Source organism: Carcharhinus amblyrhynchos, chromosome 8 (genome assembly GCF_965287045.1).
Source record: "Carcharhinus amblyrhynchos chromosome 8, sCarAmb.v2.hapA, whole genome shotgun sequence".
Classification (NCBI taxonomy): domain Eukaryota; kingdom Metazoa; phylum Chordata; class Chondrichthyes; order Carcharhiniformes; family Carcharhinidae; genus Carcharhinus; species Carcharhinus amblyrhynchos.
Window position 1 is genome coordinate 40,512,714 of NC_137331.1, and position 21,323 is coordinate 40,534,036.

The 21,323-nt window shown below is 39.8% G+C and overlaps 1 protein-coding gene across 1 annotated transcript in view; it reads right to left on the reverse strand.

Moving 5' to 3' along the window:
- znf407 (zinc finger protein 407) overlaps positions 1-21,323 on the reverse strand; it is a 470,331-nt gene that overhangs the window by 394,191 nt on the left and 54,817 nt on the right. Inside the window, exon 3 of the mRNA XM_080193920.1 lies at positions 20,355-20,469. Coding sequence (XP_080050046.1) covers positions 20,355-20,469 — 115 coding nt within the window. The remainder of the gene's footprint in view (positions 1-20,354; positions 20,470-21,323) is intronic.

Sequence of the window (21,323 nt, forward strand, 5' to 3'; positions counted from 1 at the left end):
TGACAGGGGGAAAGTTTAAGGGAGATGTGCGGATTAAGTTTTTAATGCAGAGAGTGGTGGATGCCAGGAACGCACTGCAAGAGGTGGTGGTGGAAGCAGGCACATTGGCAACAGTTAAGAGCCATAGAAGTGCGAAGTTTTATTGTTACTTCAAAAGACTAACGAGGCAAAAAAGTATTTCAGGACATCAGACAATACAACGTACAGAGTATCTTCCCAAATCCCACATCACTGCTTAGGTATCTAAATATAGAAGTTGGTTCTAACATAACTAATGGGTTCATTACATGAATAGGGAAGGAACAGAAGGATACGGTCCGAGTAAGGGCAGAAGTTTTTTTTAGTTTAGTTAGAGCATCATGATCGGCATTAGCTTGAAGGGCTGAAGGACCTGTTCCTGTGCTGTATTTTTCTTCGTTCTTGACGCTGAAGCGCCTGGGGATGTCCTGACCATTAGACGTAGGAGCAGAATTAGGCGACTCGGCCCATCGTGTCTGCTTCGCCATTCAATCATGGCTGATATTTTTCTCATCCCCATTCTCCTGCCTTTTCCCCAGAATCCCGATCTCCTTATTAGTCAAGAACCTATCTATCTCTGCCTTATAGACACTCAACGACCTGGCCTCCATAGCCTTCTGCAGCAAAGAATTCCACAGAATCACCACTCTCTGGCCGAAGAAAATTCCTCCTCATCTGTGTTTTAAAGGATTGTCCCTTTAGCCTAAGGTTGTGCCCTCTGGTTCTAGTTTTTAAACTAGCCATGGTGAAAAGTGCTATAGATTTATAAGGGGTTAGAAATGTTGTTTGCTTAAAGATTTATAAGTTAGGGACTAGTGAACTGGCTTGGTTCAGTGCAACTAAATCCATACCTGGTTAACTAAACACTATGTAAAATGCTATCCAAACAGCAAATTCACCGAAGGCAAGAGTATCGAATAGCTTTGGTGACTTGGATTTCTTTTGGCACACACACATATAAATCATAAATGTTTTAAAAGTTCAAGGTCATGAATAAAACAAATCCACTAAAAAAAAAATTTACTTGTTCAAAATAAATGTTTTACATATTGACTGAACTAAAAGAGCCTGGAGTTCTGAGTTTTGTAACTCTGCTTAGTATTTCAAGATAGTAAACGATCAATAAAGCAAATTCAAAAAGTGATGCTCACCACATCTTCACAAAACAAACTAGAATTCTAAAAGGAGTGTCGAGGGTCCAGAATTACCTGGCCATTCCCTCTCAATGTCAGCTGTGGCTCGGGTGGATAGCATCCTCACCTCCAAGTCAGAGTTTGCAGGTTCAAGTCCCACAAATATCTAAGCTCACATTTCTGGCATAGAACTGAGGTACAGCTGCCTTGTTGGAGGTGCTGTCTTTCAGGTGGGAAGTTGAAGTCAGCCCTCTCCAGGTGGTCACCTCATCAAAGGAGAGCCAGAGTTGTGCAGATTTCTTCCTGGCGTCCTCACCAATATTTATCAACTAGAACAGATTATCTAATCACATTGCTGTTGGTGGGAGTTTGCTGTATGCAAATTGACTGTCACATTTCCAACATTACAACAGTGACTACATGTCAAAAAAGTATTTCATTGGTTGTAAAGTGCTTTGGGAAGTCCTGTGGGTGTTAAATGCACTTTATAAACGCATGTCTTTGTGTTGAACATTAATAAAATGAGATTTCATATATTATTGAATGATAGAATGATAGATAGAACCTGTAGACAGAATTGATTTTCTAACATTGAATTATCCTGTCCAAAATAAGGCTGTCAGATCCATCGTTCTGGCTCTCTGAATGTATTATTCAATTTGTCCTAGTTCCCTGTGCTTTTTTTCAGCGTTTTCTTTCCTTTTCAAACTGATACCCAATTTCCCTTTGAACAAAACGTCTGCTGTACCAAAGTCAGTTCTTAAAAATAAAGACAGCTTTCTAGCAAATCCTTAAATCATAAGAAAGTGCTTTTATTTTTATTTAGTGGAGATGAGATGTAGTTGAACGTGGGCTGGCAGGCAGCCTTCTGGAACTATGTCCATTTGTCTTACAATAGCCTACGAAGGCACGACTCCCTTATAATTTTCACTGCTTTGGAGTCATTAATCGAGCAAACAAGGATCAGAAATCAAGCTGGTAATGGTACCGCCAAATCCCCATCCATTTTCAATCAGTTTCCAAGAGAAATAAAGGCAGGGGTCCGAGCCAAATATTCAATTCAGGCATATTTTCTGTTATCATCATATTGGCAATAGTAAATGGAGACATCTAGCGGAGCTGGAGCAGGGACAATAGGTCCAAGTTGAGGTTGGCCGATGGGCCAAGAGGCACTGAAGTGATGAGTTGCTGAGGATGTTGGTGTTGGACAGAATATGGCATTTTGAACTTCTCCCCAGCAGCAAGCTCACCACACTGTCACACGTTAATGGTAACGTACAGGAGATAATGGCCAGCTAAAAGCTGGAGCCCGCAAATAAGAGATGCGCTGACCACTCTGCCCACTTCTCTAATCTGTGCCCCCATTGAAATAAGGCTTTGGTCCAGAATTTGTCATGGAGTTTGGATGATTCAGTGTCACTAGAACCATCTACTCCTTTGTGACAACCTGCTTTAACTCATTTCTCAGGAGGGTTACTCCTGCACCTATCACTGGAACACTCTGACACTACCATTTCCTCTACTATGCATCCATCCATTTGGCCTCTCCAAGTCAGACCATCAGTAGATATTTTGTGCCAATAGACAGTAGAAGCGCATCCACTGGGAATCAGTCCAGGAGTTGTTGATTAGTCCGATTCTGGGAAACACTCTCACATCAGTGAGAAGCACAGAACCCACCCTGCCAACTCAACGTTGGGGTTCCACATGGATATTTAGACTCATCAGATCACTTGATAACAGAGAGCGCAACAGAAAAACCTCATCTTATTCTCCCACCCACCCCAACATCCACATGTGCACTACTTCCAGCTGGGATTATCCTCTCTTCAGCTCATGTATGATGAGATAAAACACATGACCCTAAATACCACCTACAATTACATACAATGTACCACACAGAAACTAGCTTTTAGTCCAAGTGGCCTATGTCAATGTTTCTACTCCACATGAGCCTTCTCAGACTGCTCTTCACCTAAAATTTATCCCCATATCCTTCAATTCCTTTCTTCCTCTTGTTTATCTGACTTCCCTTTAAATGCTACATCATTTGCCTTGACCATGCCACATGACGACGGGAGCCATGCTCTTCCCTCTCTCTGGGTCAAGAGGTTTCTCCTGAATTCCCTGTTGAACTTATTAGTGACAATCTTATATTTATGACCTTTAGTTTTGGTCTCCACACAAGTAGAAATATCTTCTTTACATCTACCCTGTCAAACCCCTCACAATTTTAAAGACCTCTATCAGGTCACCCTCAGCTTTCTCCTTTTAAAGAAAAAAGCCCCAGCCTGTTCTGCTCTTCCTGATGTGGTTAATTTCAGGATTTAAGTCAACATGGGTTACCCCTGAACCTGGGCCTGAACCTGTAAGGAAAGGCCAAGAAATTGCCCTGTCTTTCCTCTTGGCTAATGAGATCAGTTCCCTCTGGTGTGAATCTCAGCATTTCTATTGGTATTTTCTTAGAGAGATGTCTCAAAGAACTCTGTGGGGGATTGGTGAGGGCGGAAGAGAAAATAACAGTAGTCAATTGATCGCCTCAACTTTTCTTTATTCATTCATAGAATGTGGGCGTCACTGGCAAGACCAGCATTTATTGCCTATCTCTAATTGACCTTGAGAAGGTGGTGGTGAGCCGCCTTCTTGAATACTACTGAGCGGCTTGCTAGGTCATTTCAGAGGGCAGTTAAGAGTTAACCACACTGCTGAGGGTCGGATCACATACAGATCAGACTAGGCAAGGACATTATATTTCCTTCCTCAAAGGACATTAGTGAACCAGATAGATTTTTATGACAAACCGGTAGTTACATGACCATCATTATCAATGTGAGCTTTTTAATTCCAGACTTATTTCATGAACAGAATTCAAATTCCCGGAGCTGCCTCACCCTATAACTCTGTTACAAGGCTTCATTCTTTGCTCAGATGTGACAGCATTCACAACCAGATTAAAAAGATTTGGTAACCTGGACACAAATAACATTTGCAACTCCTCTACATCACTTCCCCATCCATTGAAACACAATTGTGTAGTTAAGTGCCAGTGGAGTCATTGGCCTGTAACAGGTTCACACTCCGCATTATTAACTGAGCACATCATATTGCTACACACAATGGCCCAAAGAAAACTGACCCAGAGGTTGGATGTGTTTTGTTCAGTATTGCAGGTACCAGAAGGCCCTCATTGTTATGTGGGTCAACTAATTATGGTCAACAAAAAGGCTAAATAACTCTAAACCACACCAGATCAGAGAAAAAAGCTAAGGACAGAGAAGGAAGACATTTTATATGTGGGATTAAACATCTTTTAAAAGATAAGAAAGGCTAATGGATAAATTATACAATACAATAACACAGTCTCAAGCTCCAAGGACTTCATATACTCATTAAAGGATTTTGAATGAGTAAAATTGGATTGTAACTTTACCAGGTGTGTTTTGAACGGAATTTGCTGAAATCTGTTCATTAAAGGTTCTCGTTCCCAAAGAAATTTTTGAACACTATCAAATATCATAATTTCAACGCCATGAGATAGAAAGGGATTTTGACAGTAACTTCATTGCAGTGTTAATGTAAGCCATACTCGTGACTAATAAATAAACTTTAAGCTGCAGCAGCCATGATTTTCAGGGGGCAAGCCGAATGCGAGCACAATTTCAGGCAATGGTTCAGAACTGCACTGCATGCCAAAAGAGTTACTATCAGTCTGCCGGTCTTGAGAGAAAGGAGATTAAGAACAAAGAGGCTTGTTATAAAATAGCTCTGTGTTAAAGTTTATTTATTCATGTCACAAGTAGGCTTACATTAACACTGCAATGAAGTAACTGTGAGAATCCCCAAGTTGCCACACTCCAGCGCCTGCTCAGGTATACTTAGGGAGAATTTAGCACGGCCAATGCACCTAACCAGCACACCTTTCGGACTGTCGGAGGAAATCAGTACACCTGGAGGAAACCCACACAGATGCAGGGAGAATGTGCAAACTCCACACAGGCAGTGACCCAAGCCAGGAATTGAACCTGGATCCCTGGCGCTATGAGGCAGCAGTGCTAACCACTGTGCCATCATGCTGCCCATGTGTTAGGAAGTGCATTTACATTCAATAAATCTCCACAATATGAGACCAACATCAGGATGCAGTAAAGGTTCCGACATTCCTCAATTACAAGTAATCTACAAGCATAATCAACTGAGGTGACTGCTGTGTATCCCCGGCAGGTGTGCAACGTATCAAGAAGAAAAAGGAGGCTTGCATTTCTGTGGAATCTTTCACAAGCATCAGACACCTCAAGGTGCTTTACAGTCAATGTAGTACTTTTTTTGATGTGCCCACCTGAGAGGGCAGGCAGGGCCTCAGTTTAACATCGCACCCAGAAAACCACACATCTGACAGTACAGCACTTGGTCATACTGCACTGGAGCAATTCTTGCACTCAAGCCCTGGAGTGGGACTTGAACCCACAACTTTCTGACTGAGAAACAAGAGTGCTACCACAACTGACATTCAGGATGAGCAGGGGCCAACAAATTGTTAGCTGGAGAGATAAGTAGCAAGTCATGCTTTAATGAATAGAAAATGAATCAGAAAAAAACTTTCTTTTTACCAAATAGGAAATTGTACAGATAGTGCTGAATTGACTCACTGCACCAAGAGATTTCCATTCACGCTCAAATGTTTCGTACTCAGAACCTCAGTGTTTTGTCGACAGATTAGTAAAGACTGCCTTTTGGACCAGTCATTTCCAAATGCCCGATGGCAAAATCTATCGATAAAGTGTTTAAGATTTATGAATTATAGTAATTCATGGTTGGCTTTATTCACAAGGCTGAACATTTTGGGCAAAGGGAAAATTAGATCAGGACGTTTTAAATCAACATCGTGCCTCAATAATTTTAAAGTTAGCAGAGTCTTCCCATCCACACTGGCTGAAGATCCTCATAGTTTCAACTCTGGACAACTTTGCATGAGTTAACCTTCTGTTCACTCCTCTGGAAAGTCTGCGGAAGCTGTGACGGATGGCGGGGCAATTAAAAATTTCAAGCCAGAGACGGATAAACCTTTGGAACTAAGGTAGATAAGTAGAGTTAAGTACAGGCCAGTTATGGCCTAATCAAATGGCAGAAAAGATTTGAGGGGCCAAATGGTCACCACCTGTTCCCACTACAAGCAGCATTTGAAAGAGGGTTTATTTTTCATTGGCAGCTGAGTTAGTTGGCCATTTTGTAAAAAGAAACTTCTGTCTCTAGATTATACTGCTCCATTATTATAACAGATGCTATCTGTTAAACGCCATATACCATTAGTGACAGCAGTTTACCTCCTTCAATGTAATACTGCAAATTATTGTCATTCTCTACAACATTTTTTTTGGGTGTTCTGCATTTCGAAGGTAACTATGAATAAACATGCAGGATCACTACTCCAGTGCCAATACCGAGGGAGTGCCGCAGTGTCATTCTGATGAGACGTCAAACCCAGGCCCTGTCTGTCCTCTCAGTGAAAGGTGTCTAGACACTATTTCAAAGAAGAACAGGGGAGTTCTCCCCAGTGTCCCGGTCAATATTTATCCCTCAACCATCAGCATTAATATCTGGTCATTGTTACATTGCTGTTTTAAGAAGCTTCCTGTGTACAAAATAGCTGCCACATTTCAAACATTGCAACGATGACCACGTTTCAAAAGTAATCCATTGCTGTGGAGTGCTTTGCCATGTCCTGAGGCGTGAAAGGCTCCAAATAAAAACACTTCTTCCTTTCTATAAATTGATTACGTTGTTAGTTTCATTCCTGGAAAGTGCACAATACAGATTAAGGTACAAATACTGAATGATTGTATAAAGACGTCTACATAAAATTACAATTCATAATTCAATTTCTGAGAGCTATTCTGTACACACAAATCAACAAAAAATGTGCTTTGGCTCACACTTTTTAGAATTTATTATACCCATAGTTGTCAGGACAGCATGAAGTTCAACTGTTCAAGGTGTTAAAAGCAGGTGTCACTTTCTCCACTATCAAATTACGAAGCAATTTCATCACGAAATAATCTATTTCCACAAGAAGCCAATTAAATTGTGCCATGGAAGATTAAGGGCACTGCATTAACTTACAGTAGTCTGGTTCAACAGCAGAATAATAATACTATTAAAAATATATACTGAATGTTCCAAATCTTGGGGGTCAACTTTTATTCAGAATACATTTCAAATACCGTGCAATGTTTCTTACCATGAACTTACCCCCACTATCAATTTAATCATAGACTGTCATTCTGATGGCTTTATTTGTTAAGGGATAGCACATTTCCATCTAAGAATCAGCTAGGCTTTTATATCACCATTAGACAATTCATAATTCTGAGCAGCAAAATGAATGCACAAATTACATTCTTCAACCTTTTACTCCCACTAAATCTTTCCTTTTTCCACTTTGCTGAGCTTGAATATTTTATTCCTCCATCAAATATGCATCCCATTAATTAAGTTAAATTACTTCTGACTGCCAAATATTCGCTGTCGATGACTGTCAACAGAAAATACATGGCTGTGAACTTCTAATGACACAGCCTCGGTTAAACATGAGTTACAACCTTCAAGCATGCATCTACAGGCAAATTATCAGTCTCCTGTTTAAAACGAGACTAAATTAAATGCTGGTTTCTTTCCTTTTGCTTTTAACAACTATACAATAGATGACACGCTTACTTGACAAAGCAAGTGCTGCAATTTTAATTATATGCCTTTTTCTCATCTTTTAATTGCTGTTGTTAATCAGTCATTAACTTCATCTCCTGAAAAACTGCAAGTACAAGATTCACGAATCTTCTCAAAACATTTTTTCATAACCAACGTGTAATTTCCACTATTTTAATAATGTCATTTCAAAACATGGTATTTTAGATCTGTCCTTTAAAGATGACAGTCCAGACAGTTTTAATCATAACTCCCAGCTTGTCTTTCTCAAGCCACAGCAGAAATTGTAAAATATTTTTTTTAAAGGTAGGTAAAGACAATGAATTAATTTTTCATGGGTAAGCTACCTAAACTTCCAATTAAAAACCGCATGAGAATATGAAGTCTTCACACAAGCATGAAACAGTGTGATGTCCCTTGGCATGTCAAGCTGCAGCAAACTGCACTGGCAACACACACGAAAAAGCCAAAAAGGTAAAGATACCCCATTATCCAGACATTTATGCCTTCACATTTTGTTCTTAATTACTGCATGATATATGGATTTTCTTTGAAAAGAAAGCTGACTCAAAATATGGATAGATTCCTGGATAATTCCCTTAAACTGAAAAGCAAAATCACGCTGATCAGATACAGATTTCAGCTACGTTTTATTAAATAATAATTCCTTCTGATGCTACGTTACAGTTCCAATGCAACACTCATTAATTAACATCTTTGAATCCTGATCCCTTTCCAGAAAGGATGCCTGTACCGGAGGAATCCCAATCAGCTAACTCTTGCATGTATCAATCCAGACTGAACAGTAAAGTATTAGATCCTCCTATGTGGCTAATGCTAAGTCTGAACTGAAAGATCTTCAAATGAGTTTGGTGCACTGTGCAGACGTGAAATATATTTACGATTCCAATCACAAAACCGATTTCAGTTTACATGAATTACTGTTTCTCAACATCATCCTGCTGAAGTTTTTCCTTTTCTTCAATTTTATTAGAAAAAGGTTCATCTTTAAATATTGAATAATTCTGATGTGTTCACAGATTTGCAAGTTAAATAACTGCATATTTTACACTGAAACACCGACATTTTTTTAACAGAACATAGAGTTAACGGGTTAATTCTTCATCTGCCAAGGTTTCAATAAAGCTGTATTTAGTAAAGTTGCAGACATACTAAAGTTTCTTCAGTTTTGATTGATCCCAAAATTATTGAGTTCTTCCAAATTACATGTTTTCTAGCCATTAGAAATCCATTCATTTTGATGCGTTAATATACCCTTGATGCTTTTGCAAGACTCGCGTTGCTGCCAAAACATCACTTCCAAAAGTTGCAATGACATCGTGGTGGTGTTGGGGTGAGGTGGGGGGTAGATAAAGGGGGGGAACCGTAATTTAAATTACACTGGTACAGAATGGAGTGCAATTATATTTTCGTAAACATGAATAACCTCTCGTTTATATAATTGAGCTGCTTTACGATCAAACGTAGAAACGTATAGGATATTAACTCACCTAAAAAGAAGCCATCCAGACAATCACCTAGCTGATGTAGATGCTCAGCTTCCCTGTGTTCACTGTAAATGCGCTCAATCAATCCAGCCATGAAACACCATGACATCTTATTATTACATGAATTCGTGCATCTTGAAAAAAAAAATTCTGGCTTTTTTGCAGGAGGTAATTATTTCGAGGAAGACTTTCAAAATAATAAAAAAATAAATAAAAACTGAGAGGGGTCGTGCAGCTTTGAATGTGCTCTATCATAACATAAATTGGGTTAAATTATAGGGAAATTAATTGAAAATGGTTTGCCATTTTGGAGTTCTATGATAATCAGATTATGATATAAAATGATGCGATAATAAGCATGTTTCACTGTATAACATAAGTGCAACAGTCTAGGAAAATTTAAATTTGATTATACCTTATCAGGACTCAGTCATCTGATTGAGGACACCTGGCAGCCAATTTTCAAATTGAGGGACAGTGAGAACGAACTGGGAACATCGCGACACAACTAATAACGGCAGCAGTCCTAAAACAGGCATGCAAAAGAGTTGACCATTCTTTCCAAAATGTGACAAAGTCTGCTCTCATTTTTCTCTCTCCCCATTATAATTTGCAGCCTGGTCTTCCACTCTAACTTGCAAGAGAATGGAAGGTAAAGATAATCCTGCCTTTTTAAAGAGAGTAATTCAAAATAATAATAATAATAATGATAAACAGAAAACTGCTCTGATACTGGACTATAAGGAAAACAAAAGGGGCCAGGCTTTTTTTAAGTTTGTGTTGCATTACCTGATTTCTGTCCGTTAGTTTGAGCACCACAGTACACAGTGGGGCAGCACAGTGGCACAACGGTTAGCACTGCTACCTCACAACGCCAGGACCCAGGTTCAATTCCAGCCTCGGGTCACTGTCTGTGAGGAGTTTACACTTTCTCCCCGTGTCTATGTGGGTTTCCTCCTGGTGCTCCAGTTTCCTTCCACAGTCCAAAGATGTGCAGGTTAGATTGATTGACCATGCTAAATTGACCCTAGTGTCAGGAGATTAGCAGTGTAAATATGTGGGATTACAGAAATAGGATCTGGGCGGATTGTGTTCAGTGCAGACTCAATGGGCCAAATGGCCACCTCCTGCACTGTGGGGATTCTGTAATTCTGTAGTAGGCAAGGGGACAGAAATTTTTTCTTAAGATCATCAGCATTTCTGCTCCTGGTAGCCATTTTGTTCTTCATATCGTAATCTGATGAGAAAAAGATCAGGCTCAAGTCTGATATACTTCCTGATGGACATCAAAAAATTGTTGCGGAGACCCATTCATGAATGAGAGATTAGAGGGCTACCCATGAAACCATACCATAACATGAGCCACTATTTCTTGGAGGAGAAGGAATATTGTATTATGAATTCAAACAATAATTTTAAAAAACATTATGTGTTTACAGAGAGTAGACAGCATCCACTTAGTTTTAAGTTTATTTATTAGTGTCACAAGTAGGCTTACATTAATACTGCAATGAAGTTACTGTGAAAATTCCCCAGTCACTACTCTCCGCCACCTGTTCAGGTACACTGAGGGAGAATTAGCATGGCCAATTCACCTAACTAGCACGTCTTTCGGACTGTGGGAGGAAATTGGAGCATCCAAAGGAAACCCATGCTGACACAGAGGGAACCGCACAGACAGTTACCCAAGCCTGGAATCGAAGCCAGTTTGCTGGTGCTGTGAGACAGCAGTTTGTTGAAAGAACTTGAACTATTAATCTCCTCCTTCAATGAACAAGATTAATTTGGTCCTTAAATAAAGTAAAATGCTATAGATGCTGAAAATCTGAAGCTGTTAACTGTGGTTACCTGGCTACCACAACTGCCTTTAATTCAGAAGGTTGTGGTTTCAGAGACTGGAAAACGTAATCCAGGCTGGCACTCCCAGTGCGTTATTGAGGGAGTGCTGCACTGTCCAAGGTGCTGTCTTTTGGAAGAGATATTACATCAAGGCCTCATCTTCCCTCTCAGCTGTGCGTAAAAGATCATTTTGAAGAAGGACAGGATGTTGTCTGCAGTGCCCTAACTAATTTTCATCTCCCCGCCAACAGCACTGAAACAGATGATCAAACTGTGAGCATATTGTTGTTTGTGGGAGCTTGTTGTGTATAAATTGGCTTCCTTATTTCACTACATTTCAACAGTGACAACATTTTAAAGTAATTTATTAGCTGCAAAGCGCTTGGGACATCCTGAGAATGTGAAAGGTGCTATATAAATACAAGTTCTGTCTTTGCTTCAAGGTGAAATGTTTACAACAGCAGAACGTGGTGGGACTTGAATTCATACCTACAATAGAAAGCTAATTTGGGTTTCAGGGATAAAATCTAGGAAATTCCTCTCTGTCTAGGCGGTCAAAACAAGTTCTAACTGAGTTCACCATCTCAGATAGATTTTGGTGGGATTAAGTAGAGACTAAGCACTTTGTCACAAAGATACCACTTCAACAGCTGCTCACCAGGCAGCAGTTTGCCCATCAGAGATGCAATTGTTGTCCAGCCAGTGAAATTACCTAACGGAGAGAAAGACAAAGGGGGTAATTCTGAGCCGAATGTGCTTGGGTGCTTAATTTGCTAGCTAAGTGCTCGCACTCAGGAGTTATCAAGAGCTAAATTCTCCATTTAAGCCATGCCATTGGGAGCAAGCATGCCACACAAAGAGAAAACTGAGACCTGAGCAGAGAGATCCTAAACCATTATTGCAGCTCCCAACAGGAAGAACTCAAAAGCTACACCGACTTAAGCAGCAAACCAGCTTTCAGCCCTGGGCTAGGAACTGATATGCAGTGTGGGCACCAGAGGAAAGGAGCTACCATTTTATGATTTTTGCTTTTGGAACAGCATGGACAATAAAACTGTTTATCCTAATCAATACAAAACCAAAAATCAGAATTTTAAAATCACACTTCAATTAGTGCAACACCAACACAGCAAGTAAAATAATGTGCCAGGGCATTCTAAACCAATGTTATTTGTTTCCAGATTGGCAGCTAACAATAGAGGTGGGTTGCATTTGTTCACAGATATTCAACAATCATCTTCTAGAAAAGACCTTATTGAGGTCTTTATGATTATGAAGAGGATTGGTAGCATAGGCCTAGATAAGAGGTTTTTACTTGTGGGGCAAGGGACCAAAACTCGGGGGGTGCTATAACTAAGATAGTTACTAATAAAGCATTCAGGGCAAACATCTTCACCCAGAGAGTGGTGAGAATATGGAACTTGTTACCACAAGGAGTGGTTGAGGTTTATTTAGGGGAGGCGAGATTAACATATAAGGGAGAAAGGAATGGAAGGATATGGTGGAGGTTCATGTAAAGCATAAACACTAACATATTTGAGCTAAATGGTCTATTTATGCAATTCTGTGTAATGTTGAATCTAGGTGTATTTATGAATTTCGTCATGCAATGATTATCAACATTCCCACACTTGGTTTGATCCCTGACCTGTTTAAGCTACGTCAGAGAAAATGCTTGATGCATACTCCAGATATTCCTTTTGACCCAAATCAGAGCCCTCACACTGCACATCTGATCCATCACTAAGACCTGTTTCTAACACCTTCAAAATAACGCTTGGTTAGCTTCCCCACTCTGCTGCCAAGGTACTCAACTCTACACATATCCATTCAACAAAGGGCGTCAGAGACCCAATGTAATGCTCTGGGGATCCAGGTTCGCGTCCCAGCAGACAGTGAAATTTGAATTCAATAAAAATTTGGAATCAAAGATCGAATGATGATTGTGAAATCATTATCTTAAAACCCATATGGTTCACTATTGCATTTCGGGGAAGGAAATCTGCCATCCTTACTTGATCTGGCCTATATGTTACTCCAGAGCCACAGTACTGTGGCTGACTCTTAAAAAGACCTCTGAAATGAGTTTAGCAAACCACCCAGTTCAAGGGCAATTAGGGATGGGCAATAAATGCTGGCCCAACCAGTGATACCCACATCCCATGAATGAATCAAAAAAAAAGCGATACATTTCACCAAAGCATTTCATTAAAGGGAAGTCGTGTCTGACAAATTTACTGGAGTTCTATGAGGATGTGTCTAGGGCGGTGGATAGAGGAGAGCCGGTGGATGTGGTCTTTCTGGATTTTCAGAAGGCGTTTGATAAGGTACCTCACAAGAGGTTACTGCAGAAGGTCAGAGGACATGGAGTTGGGGGTAGGGTGTTAGCGTGGATAGAGGATTGGTTGTCAAATAGGAGGCAGAGAGTGGGGGTCAATGGGTGCTATTCGGATTGGCGGTTGGTGACTAGTGGGGTGCCCCAGGGGTCGGTGCTGGGGCCTCAGCTATTTACCATTTATATAGATGATCTGGAGGAGGGAACCGAGTGTAGGGTGTCGAAATTTGCTGATGACACCAAGATTGGGGGAAAGGCAAATTGTGCGGAGGGTGTGGAGAGTCTGCAGAAGGATCTAGATAGGCTGGGCGAATGGGCCAGGAAATGGCAAATGGAATTTAATGTTGGCAAGTGTGAGGTGGTCCACTTTGGTAGGAAGAATGGTAGGAAGGACTATTACTTACGTGGCGAAAAACTGCAGCAGGCGACGGTGCAGAGGGACCTCGGGGTCCTTGTGCATGAGTCGCAAAAACCCAGCCTGCAGGTGCAGCAGGTGGTCAGGAAGGCGAATGGGATGCTGGCCTTCATAGCGAGGGGGATTGAATATAAAAGTAGGGAGGTCTTGCTGCAGCTGTATAGGGCATTGGTGAGGCCGCAGCTGGAGTACTGTGTGCAGTTTTGGGCGCCGCACCTGCGCAAGGATATTTTGGCCTTGGAGGGAGTGCAGAGGAGGTTTACTAGGCTGATACCGGAGTTGAGGGGGTTGAGCTATGAGGAGAGGCTGAATAAACTAGGCTTGTACTCGTTAGAGTTTAGAAGAATGAGGGGAGATCTCATTGAGACGTATAAGATGATGAATGGGATGGATAGGATAGAGGTGGAAAGACTCTTCCCGCTCAAAAAAGACAGTAGGACTAGGGGGCACAGCCTCAAGATAAAGGGGGGGCGGTTCAGAACGGAGTTGAGGAGGAACTTCTTCACTCAAAGGGTGGTGAATCTCTGGAATTCTCTGCCCGTTGAAGTGGTGGAGGCTGCCTCGCTAAATATTTTTAAGAAGCGGGTTGATGGGTTTTTGATAAGAGAGGGGATTAAGGGTTATGGGGAGAGGGCGGGAAAGTGGAACTGAGCCACGACAGATCAGCCACGACAGATCAGCCATGATCTTATTGAATGGCGGGGCAGGCTCGAAGGGCCAGATGGCCTACTCCTGCTCCTATTTCTTATGTTCTTATGTTCTTATTACTCTGTAGCCACCTCAAGCGCATCATTTCAAAAATCAGATTATTCTTAACCCACTGCCCCAGGCTGACATCAGCATAAGGAAGGCCTTCAGTTCTCCAAATTCCATTATGATTCTGTGGGTCAATTTCAAGATCTGATAAGGTTCAAAGACACAAGTCATACAGCTGACTATACCTCACAATGGAGTTCATGATAACAAATGTATCTTGGATGCTTGTGAGTTGTACATCTCAGGCAATAAGCTGTTGATAACATGAGCATGTGGTCAAAGCATCAGCAAGATTCAAAAATGAGTTTATAAACTTGCCAGATGGTCCAAAAGACAGTTAGAGCACTTTCTAAATGCAGCTTAGCACAAAAGTGGAGTGGCAACAAAGCCAAAATAAAGTCCAAGTGGTATAAAACTGACAAGTAGAGATGATTTCTCAACTCACCCAGTAGCATAATTAAGCATTTCTCCCTCTCCCTTGTTTAGTTTGTTTTCTCCTCTCCCCATCAACTTTTTCAGTCATAGAATTACATTCCCAAAGCAAAACTGAAGTCAGGCAACATGTTTGTATGATTTTATACCTGCCACTCTTCAAGTCAATCAGAAAATCATTGACGAGAAATGCTAAATGTAGGTTCACCCCATTTGCCCTTTGCTCCTTTCCCTTGGGGAAAATATGACCTCTGATTTCCCCCTCCAGTTGATGGCATTCTGAGATTGGAAACACATCATGAAGAGGAGATCACCAGTCACTTACTAAAAGCAGTAAATTATCTGGTTATTATCACATTGCTGTTTGTGGGAACTTGCTGTGCATAAATTGCTTCCTGCATTACAGTACTTATTACACTTCAAAAATTACTCAATTGGCTGTAAAGCACTTTGGGACATCCCAAAGTCATGCAAAGTGCAATATAAATGTAATATTTAATGCATTACTAATATTTGCGAATTAACCCAAAGATAATATTTATGAATTTTCAGTTTTCACCCTTTATGCAAAATAACAGCCAAAAAGCTGTTGAGGTTAGACATCAAGTGAAAATTTCATTACTGAGGCTGATAGCTTTTTGGTAGTTAAGGGTAATAAAAGTTACAAAACTGGGGCAGATAGGCAAATTAAGGTAGTGACCAGCCATTTTCAAACTAAACAGGCTTGAGAGGCTGAATGGTTCATTATAGATCCCAATATGGAGTGGGCACGCAAAAGACAAAAGAAATCCAAACAAGGAGTGGTTCCAGCAAACATGCCATTCAGCCTGGAGTGCTATTAACACAGGTAAGCTGAACTGAAATATTGCTGTACATCAGGGTGCACAACTACTGAATGTCTCTGCTTCCAAGTTGTTCAGTGCACAAAATTTTTTTTATGAACTTCTGGCTCTTTTAGCTCTGTGCTATCTTGCTACAAAACAATGCACAGTAATCTGGTACTAAAACTTTGATGCAAATGAATTATGCCCTTTGGGACTGCCCACTTCATGAAAATCTCCGTGTTGGAACAGTTCACCAGAAATAAGTGACTTAAACCATTGAAGATTTAAATAATGCGACGCATTTCATGCCCAGCCTGGTGCCAGATTCCAATGAAGTTGTTAATGCATGTAATGATTAAGTGTAACTCAAATACTAACTGTGTTGTTGAAAACATGACAGGCAATAATTTGGTCTATTATATTCTACCATTTAATTGCCTAGTTCAGACATTCTTTGACACATTATGAAGCAATGATTTACAATTATTCAAGCTGCAAAGGTCAGAAAGTGACATTATAATCATCTTCAAAGAGATCCCCTCACATCCTCTAAACAAGGTAATGCAACTAACAACAATTTTACAGCAATTGTAACTGTTTACAGCTGTATTTTATCTACAGTGTAACAGTCATAAGCAGGAAAGAAAAATTTACATTAACCTGCCTGCCTCAACTCAGGTACGTTACCTGTTTTTAGAAAAAGTCATTTGAGTACATTTTGCGCAACGTACTTAAAATAAAAGTCATATTTTATTCAACGTAATTTATTTTAAATATAGATGTTGTATTTTACTAATGAAATATCAAGCATTTTAGCAAAGCAAAGACTCCACACTGGATTGCTGCTTTTGACTACAGAGCTAATGTTGCTGAAAGATCACTTCACCCCTTAAAATATAATCCAGAAAAAATTATGGTAATGAAGGAATGCAGCATGAGCTGCTTATGTTGAGGAACTAATGGGCCCATCGAGCATTTCCTAAATTATTTAGTCATTGATGATAATGAATTGACATTGTCATGGTGTTAATGTAAAATGTTGCATCATTTCAACCATCAAGCTGATACTAGCACTTAATTTGCATATTCACTTAATTAATGTTAAAGCTTAACAAATACTGAAGGGGTCAATTCTCCGAGCATCGCAATATCTCCTGCTACTTGGGTCTCTGCCACTCTTCCCCTCCTCTCTTCCCAGCCCACCCCCTCCACCCCCAACTCTTGCTGACCAGATGAAGCACCAATGTTTTCCATCACAAGCAGCACAGCCCAATACTGCAATTATTAATCCTTACAAGCCAGAACTTGCACACTGGAAACCATTTTCAAGATTTACCAGGGCACTTTCTGGCCAGTATATTTAACACATTTAATAGTTTAGCCTAATGCAAGGCAGGCCAACAGGAAACGCAGACTACGGAGTCAAAAAGCTACATTAGAATAGTTAAGCATTGTACATTTTAAGCAAAATGACTGCAGAGCAAACCAATGCTTTGGTGCAAGAATCAGGTTAAATAATCACTCTAAACCTGTGTGTGATCCGCTTTCATGGATCTGTCAACTGGGAAAATAAATACAAACTTTTGCAGCAGAAAAAACAATGGATAAAAATAGCCAATTCGAGAAACAGTCTCAGAAAATGAGGGAACTTGCCGACACTGCTCGCGCACGCTAAATGTTTTTAAACAAACAAAATGAATAGTCCTTTCCATTTTCTTTGAATGTACACATGACAGCAGCTGAATTGAACAAGGTTAATTATTCATCGATAGCAGTTTCTGTGCAAGCAGCAATTTATTGCTGATGTATTTAATTCAATACCAACAGGTGATATTTAATGGTAACAAGTTGATAAATGGCATTTTTCCCCACTACCAAGACATCCAAATTAGCATATTTTCAACTGCTCCAGCTTCTAACTGGCATTTTGTAACTTCTAATAAAACCAATTCAGAATTCATCGCCAAGCAAACTCTCCAGAAGTTTGCTACGGACAGAACCATACATACAATTGCCAATAAATTAAACACAGCCAATAGTTTCCACATCAAATATCAAACATTTCCTGAGCCAGTACGTATCCCTCAGCCAACATCCTCAAAACAGATGAGTTTGTTATGATCACATGGCTTTTTGCAGGAGCATACTGTCTAAGTTGGCTGTCACATTTCCTACATTACCGCACAGACTACATTTCGTAAGTTGTAAAGGGCTTCAGTACAGTTTGAAGTCATGGGAGGTGCTACAGAAATGCAAATTTATCTTCCTCCTACAAACCCAAATGCTTTACTGTAAGTTTACAAAACGTCCTTATTGTCTGACATGTCTCTCACGTACCTTCATCTAGACTGATAAGATTCTGTAAAATAGTTAACAAACCCATTTTCCTCTGTGAGTTGAGGAGACTCATTCATTACCCACCTTTATTACAAACAGCTGAAAGAGAGGCAATTCTAAAGAGACTCTATACCACTTAAGGGAGGAGGCAAGGAGATGTGAACAAACACGCCACTAAGCAGAAAGTACATCAACAAAATATATTCTTAAAAAGCTAACACATCTTGACTTTTTAATACATAAAATATATCCATTACAGAAGTTTGATGACTAAAATATGACATTTGGGAGGAGGGTCTGTAAGTGTTACTACTGCTTCTGTTGTTGCATCACTGCACAGCCATGTGAAGTGTTAAAGCCATCAAATCACTATTCCATTTAAACAGGGTATAATTAATGGCACTAGTCATGTTAATAATGGTCACTAAAATCAAAATATCAACATCATCCACCACTCTATTTTTCAGCTCATAAATGAAATGCTGAGATGAAAACGATACCTTCTCCCATCCAAATTTCAGTAATTCTTCCTTAATTGACCAGCAGATAACCAACGATTAAACACAACACAACATTCTGTTTGTTATGCAGTTGCACTGACATAACATATGGACTCTTTTTGGAAAATGGTGAGAATTTAATTTTAGAACTTTGCATAAAAGAGGATAAAGTTTGGAAATTTAAAGAAAACTGCCAAGTACTTCAAAACAAAAATACTGCATGAGCTTTATAACTAAAATCATATTTGGGCCACTGATCTCACGTGTGTTCTATTGAACATTTAACTCTAATAGCAATGTGATGGAGACTCAATGCATTGAACAGAACTTTGTAGAATTTAAAGCTGCTGTTAAAGTAACATTACTGAAAACTCCTTTATGATGAGGCACCCCCAGCCTTCTAATTCATAAATTGGCTGAGTTTTCAACCTCCAGGATAATAGCTGCAGAGTTTTCACGCCCGTCATTAAGATCTCTGCAGATGTGTGCCTTGCCAACAGCTTAGCATGAAAATGAGCGGGATTAAAATATCGATTCTGTATTGATTTCAAATTGCCACTGAGGTCTGAATGCCCAAGATGGTAGCTATTAACATGAAGCCTGGCAATCAGTGTATATGCGCAAGGAGGATCCTTTTATTAGGTTTGCTTTTCATGGAAGAAATCCTAAACCTGTAATCATCTAAATGGTTAACAGATGTGACACAGACACAAAAATGTGCTTGTTGAACCTACTCACCACTCATTATTCCATTTACAACAGGCAATAAACAGACTCAAAACATCGTTTATAAATAAATCAACTAATTTTAAAGCATTCTTTCAGTGGATTTATCATGGAAATCTTAACGTACTATTTCCACTCCTCCAAGTTCAGTTTGATAGCTGAAAGCAGCTCGATGAGTTCAAGACTGCATTCTGAATTCTTTGTCTTTTAATTTAAATGAAACAAACTTCACCAAGTATACATTTCTTTGCCTCTGGTGTTCCATGTCTGCAAGTGATCGCTCACTTGCTATCATACACAAGGCTGTAAATAATAAAATCAGGCACCTTTTTCAAATTCTGTACATTCATCATTTCCACTGCTACTCAGATTAGATGCTCTTTTTCCTCACTGTTTTCCTTAGACACATCTAATGACTTTAGTTCTGAGACTAGTCCAGTTCCTTACCATTTACCAGCAGTAAACCTTCAATCCAAATAGTGTTTTACTGGCTTCTAAATAGAATGAGAATTAGTCCCGGTAATTAATATTTAATTCAGCTAATTCAAACATCACAGGTTGAAATGAAACGCATGTGTCAAAAATGTCCTCGTTCTAGATACGCATTAAACTACAAGCTGCTCTTTACAACTATGCTGAATGTAATGGAGGAAAGCACAACATGCGGCACCTTTGTTAAAATGAATAATATTTGCAAATTGTAATAAAAGCTGTGTGTGAAAAGACAGACAGTTTGTTTCACATCTTCTGACACTCAGGGTTTTTAGCCTCATCTTAGAAAAATTCTCAGAAATTCCTTTTGGAAAATAGAATGCATTGTTGGAGCACTTACCCACATATGTGACACTTGTACTCGCGAACACCAAGGTGCCGTTTGACATGATTACGGGCATCTCCTAACTGTGCAGTGGCAAAGTTGCACAGAGTACATCGGAAAGGTTTTGATCCTGAATTTAAAAAAAATAAAAAAACACCAGTTGGTAAAAATCATAAATAACGGACACACAGTTGGTTTGTACTTTACCGCTTCAATTTTAGTTCAAACTCAATTTTAGTTCAGCCCTGATGAATTGGGCAAAATTCTTGGCTCTGTAGTGTCTCAATTCTCTTCCGAGTGCCCAAAAATTAACAGCGGTGATTAAGAGAATGATTGATATGGGAAGGTAAAAATCTTTTACCTGTTCATTAGTAAGGGGGTCAATCATACTCGGGAGCAAGGCAACTCAAAGGATTGAACTGATTTTGGGATTAGAACTCCTTTCATGGAACTCTCAAAGGATGAAGAGAGGTGACCCAAGATCCTAAACTCACAAGCAGAATCTTCTGATGTAAATGTTGGAGTTTATTTTTTATGCTGAGCAAGAAAGTGCATAAAATCTCAAGCCAAGAATGACAAAAAGTAATTACTTGACTGTTAGTACAGCTGACTTCTGTGAGACAGTCACTGCTATTGCGGTGAGTGCACATTTTGTTAGAGCACACGGAAAAGTAATGGAGTGGTTCTTAATTAAAAATGGTAATTGGTTACAATCTGGGCTTCAGGGTAAGAGGGGATTATGTGTTTTACACCCTTTACCTGCAGTTAACATTAGGTTGAGTCAGAGGATGGCCTATTTTCACTCTTATTTACTCATGTTGGAGTCAATACAGCCTTTTGTGACAACAGAATGCATCTGTAGCCTGCCTCTAATAAGTTTCAGAGCCTGCCCTGGGAGTCCCAGATATAACTGAGGTAGCCCCTCACTGAAACTATCACTTTTAAATAATCATACTGTAGTAAGAGACCTCTCATTCTTTCTCC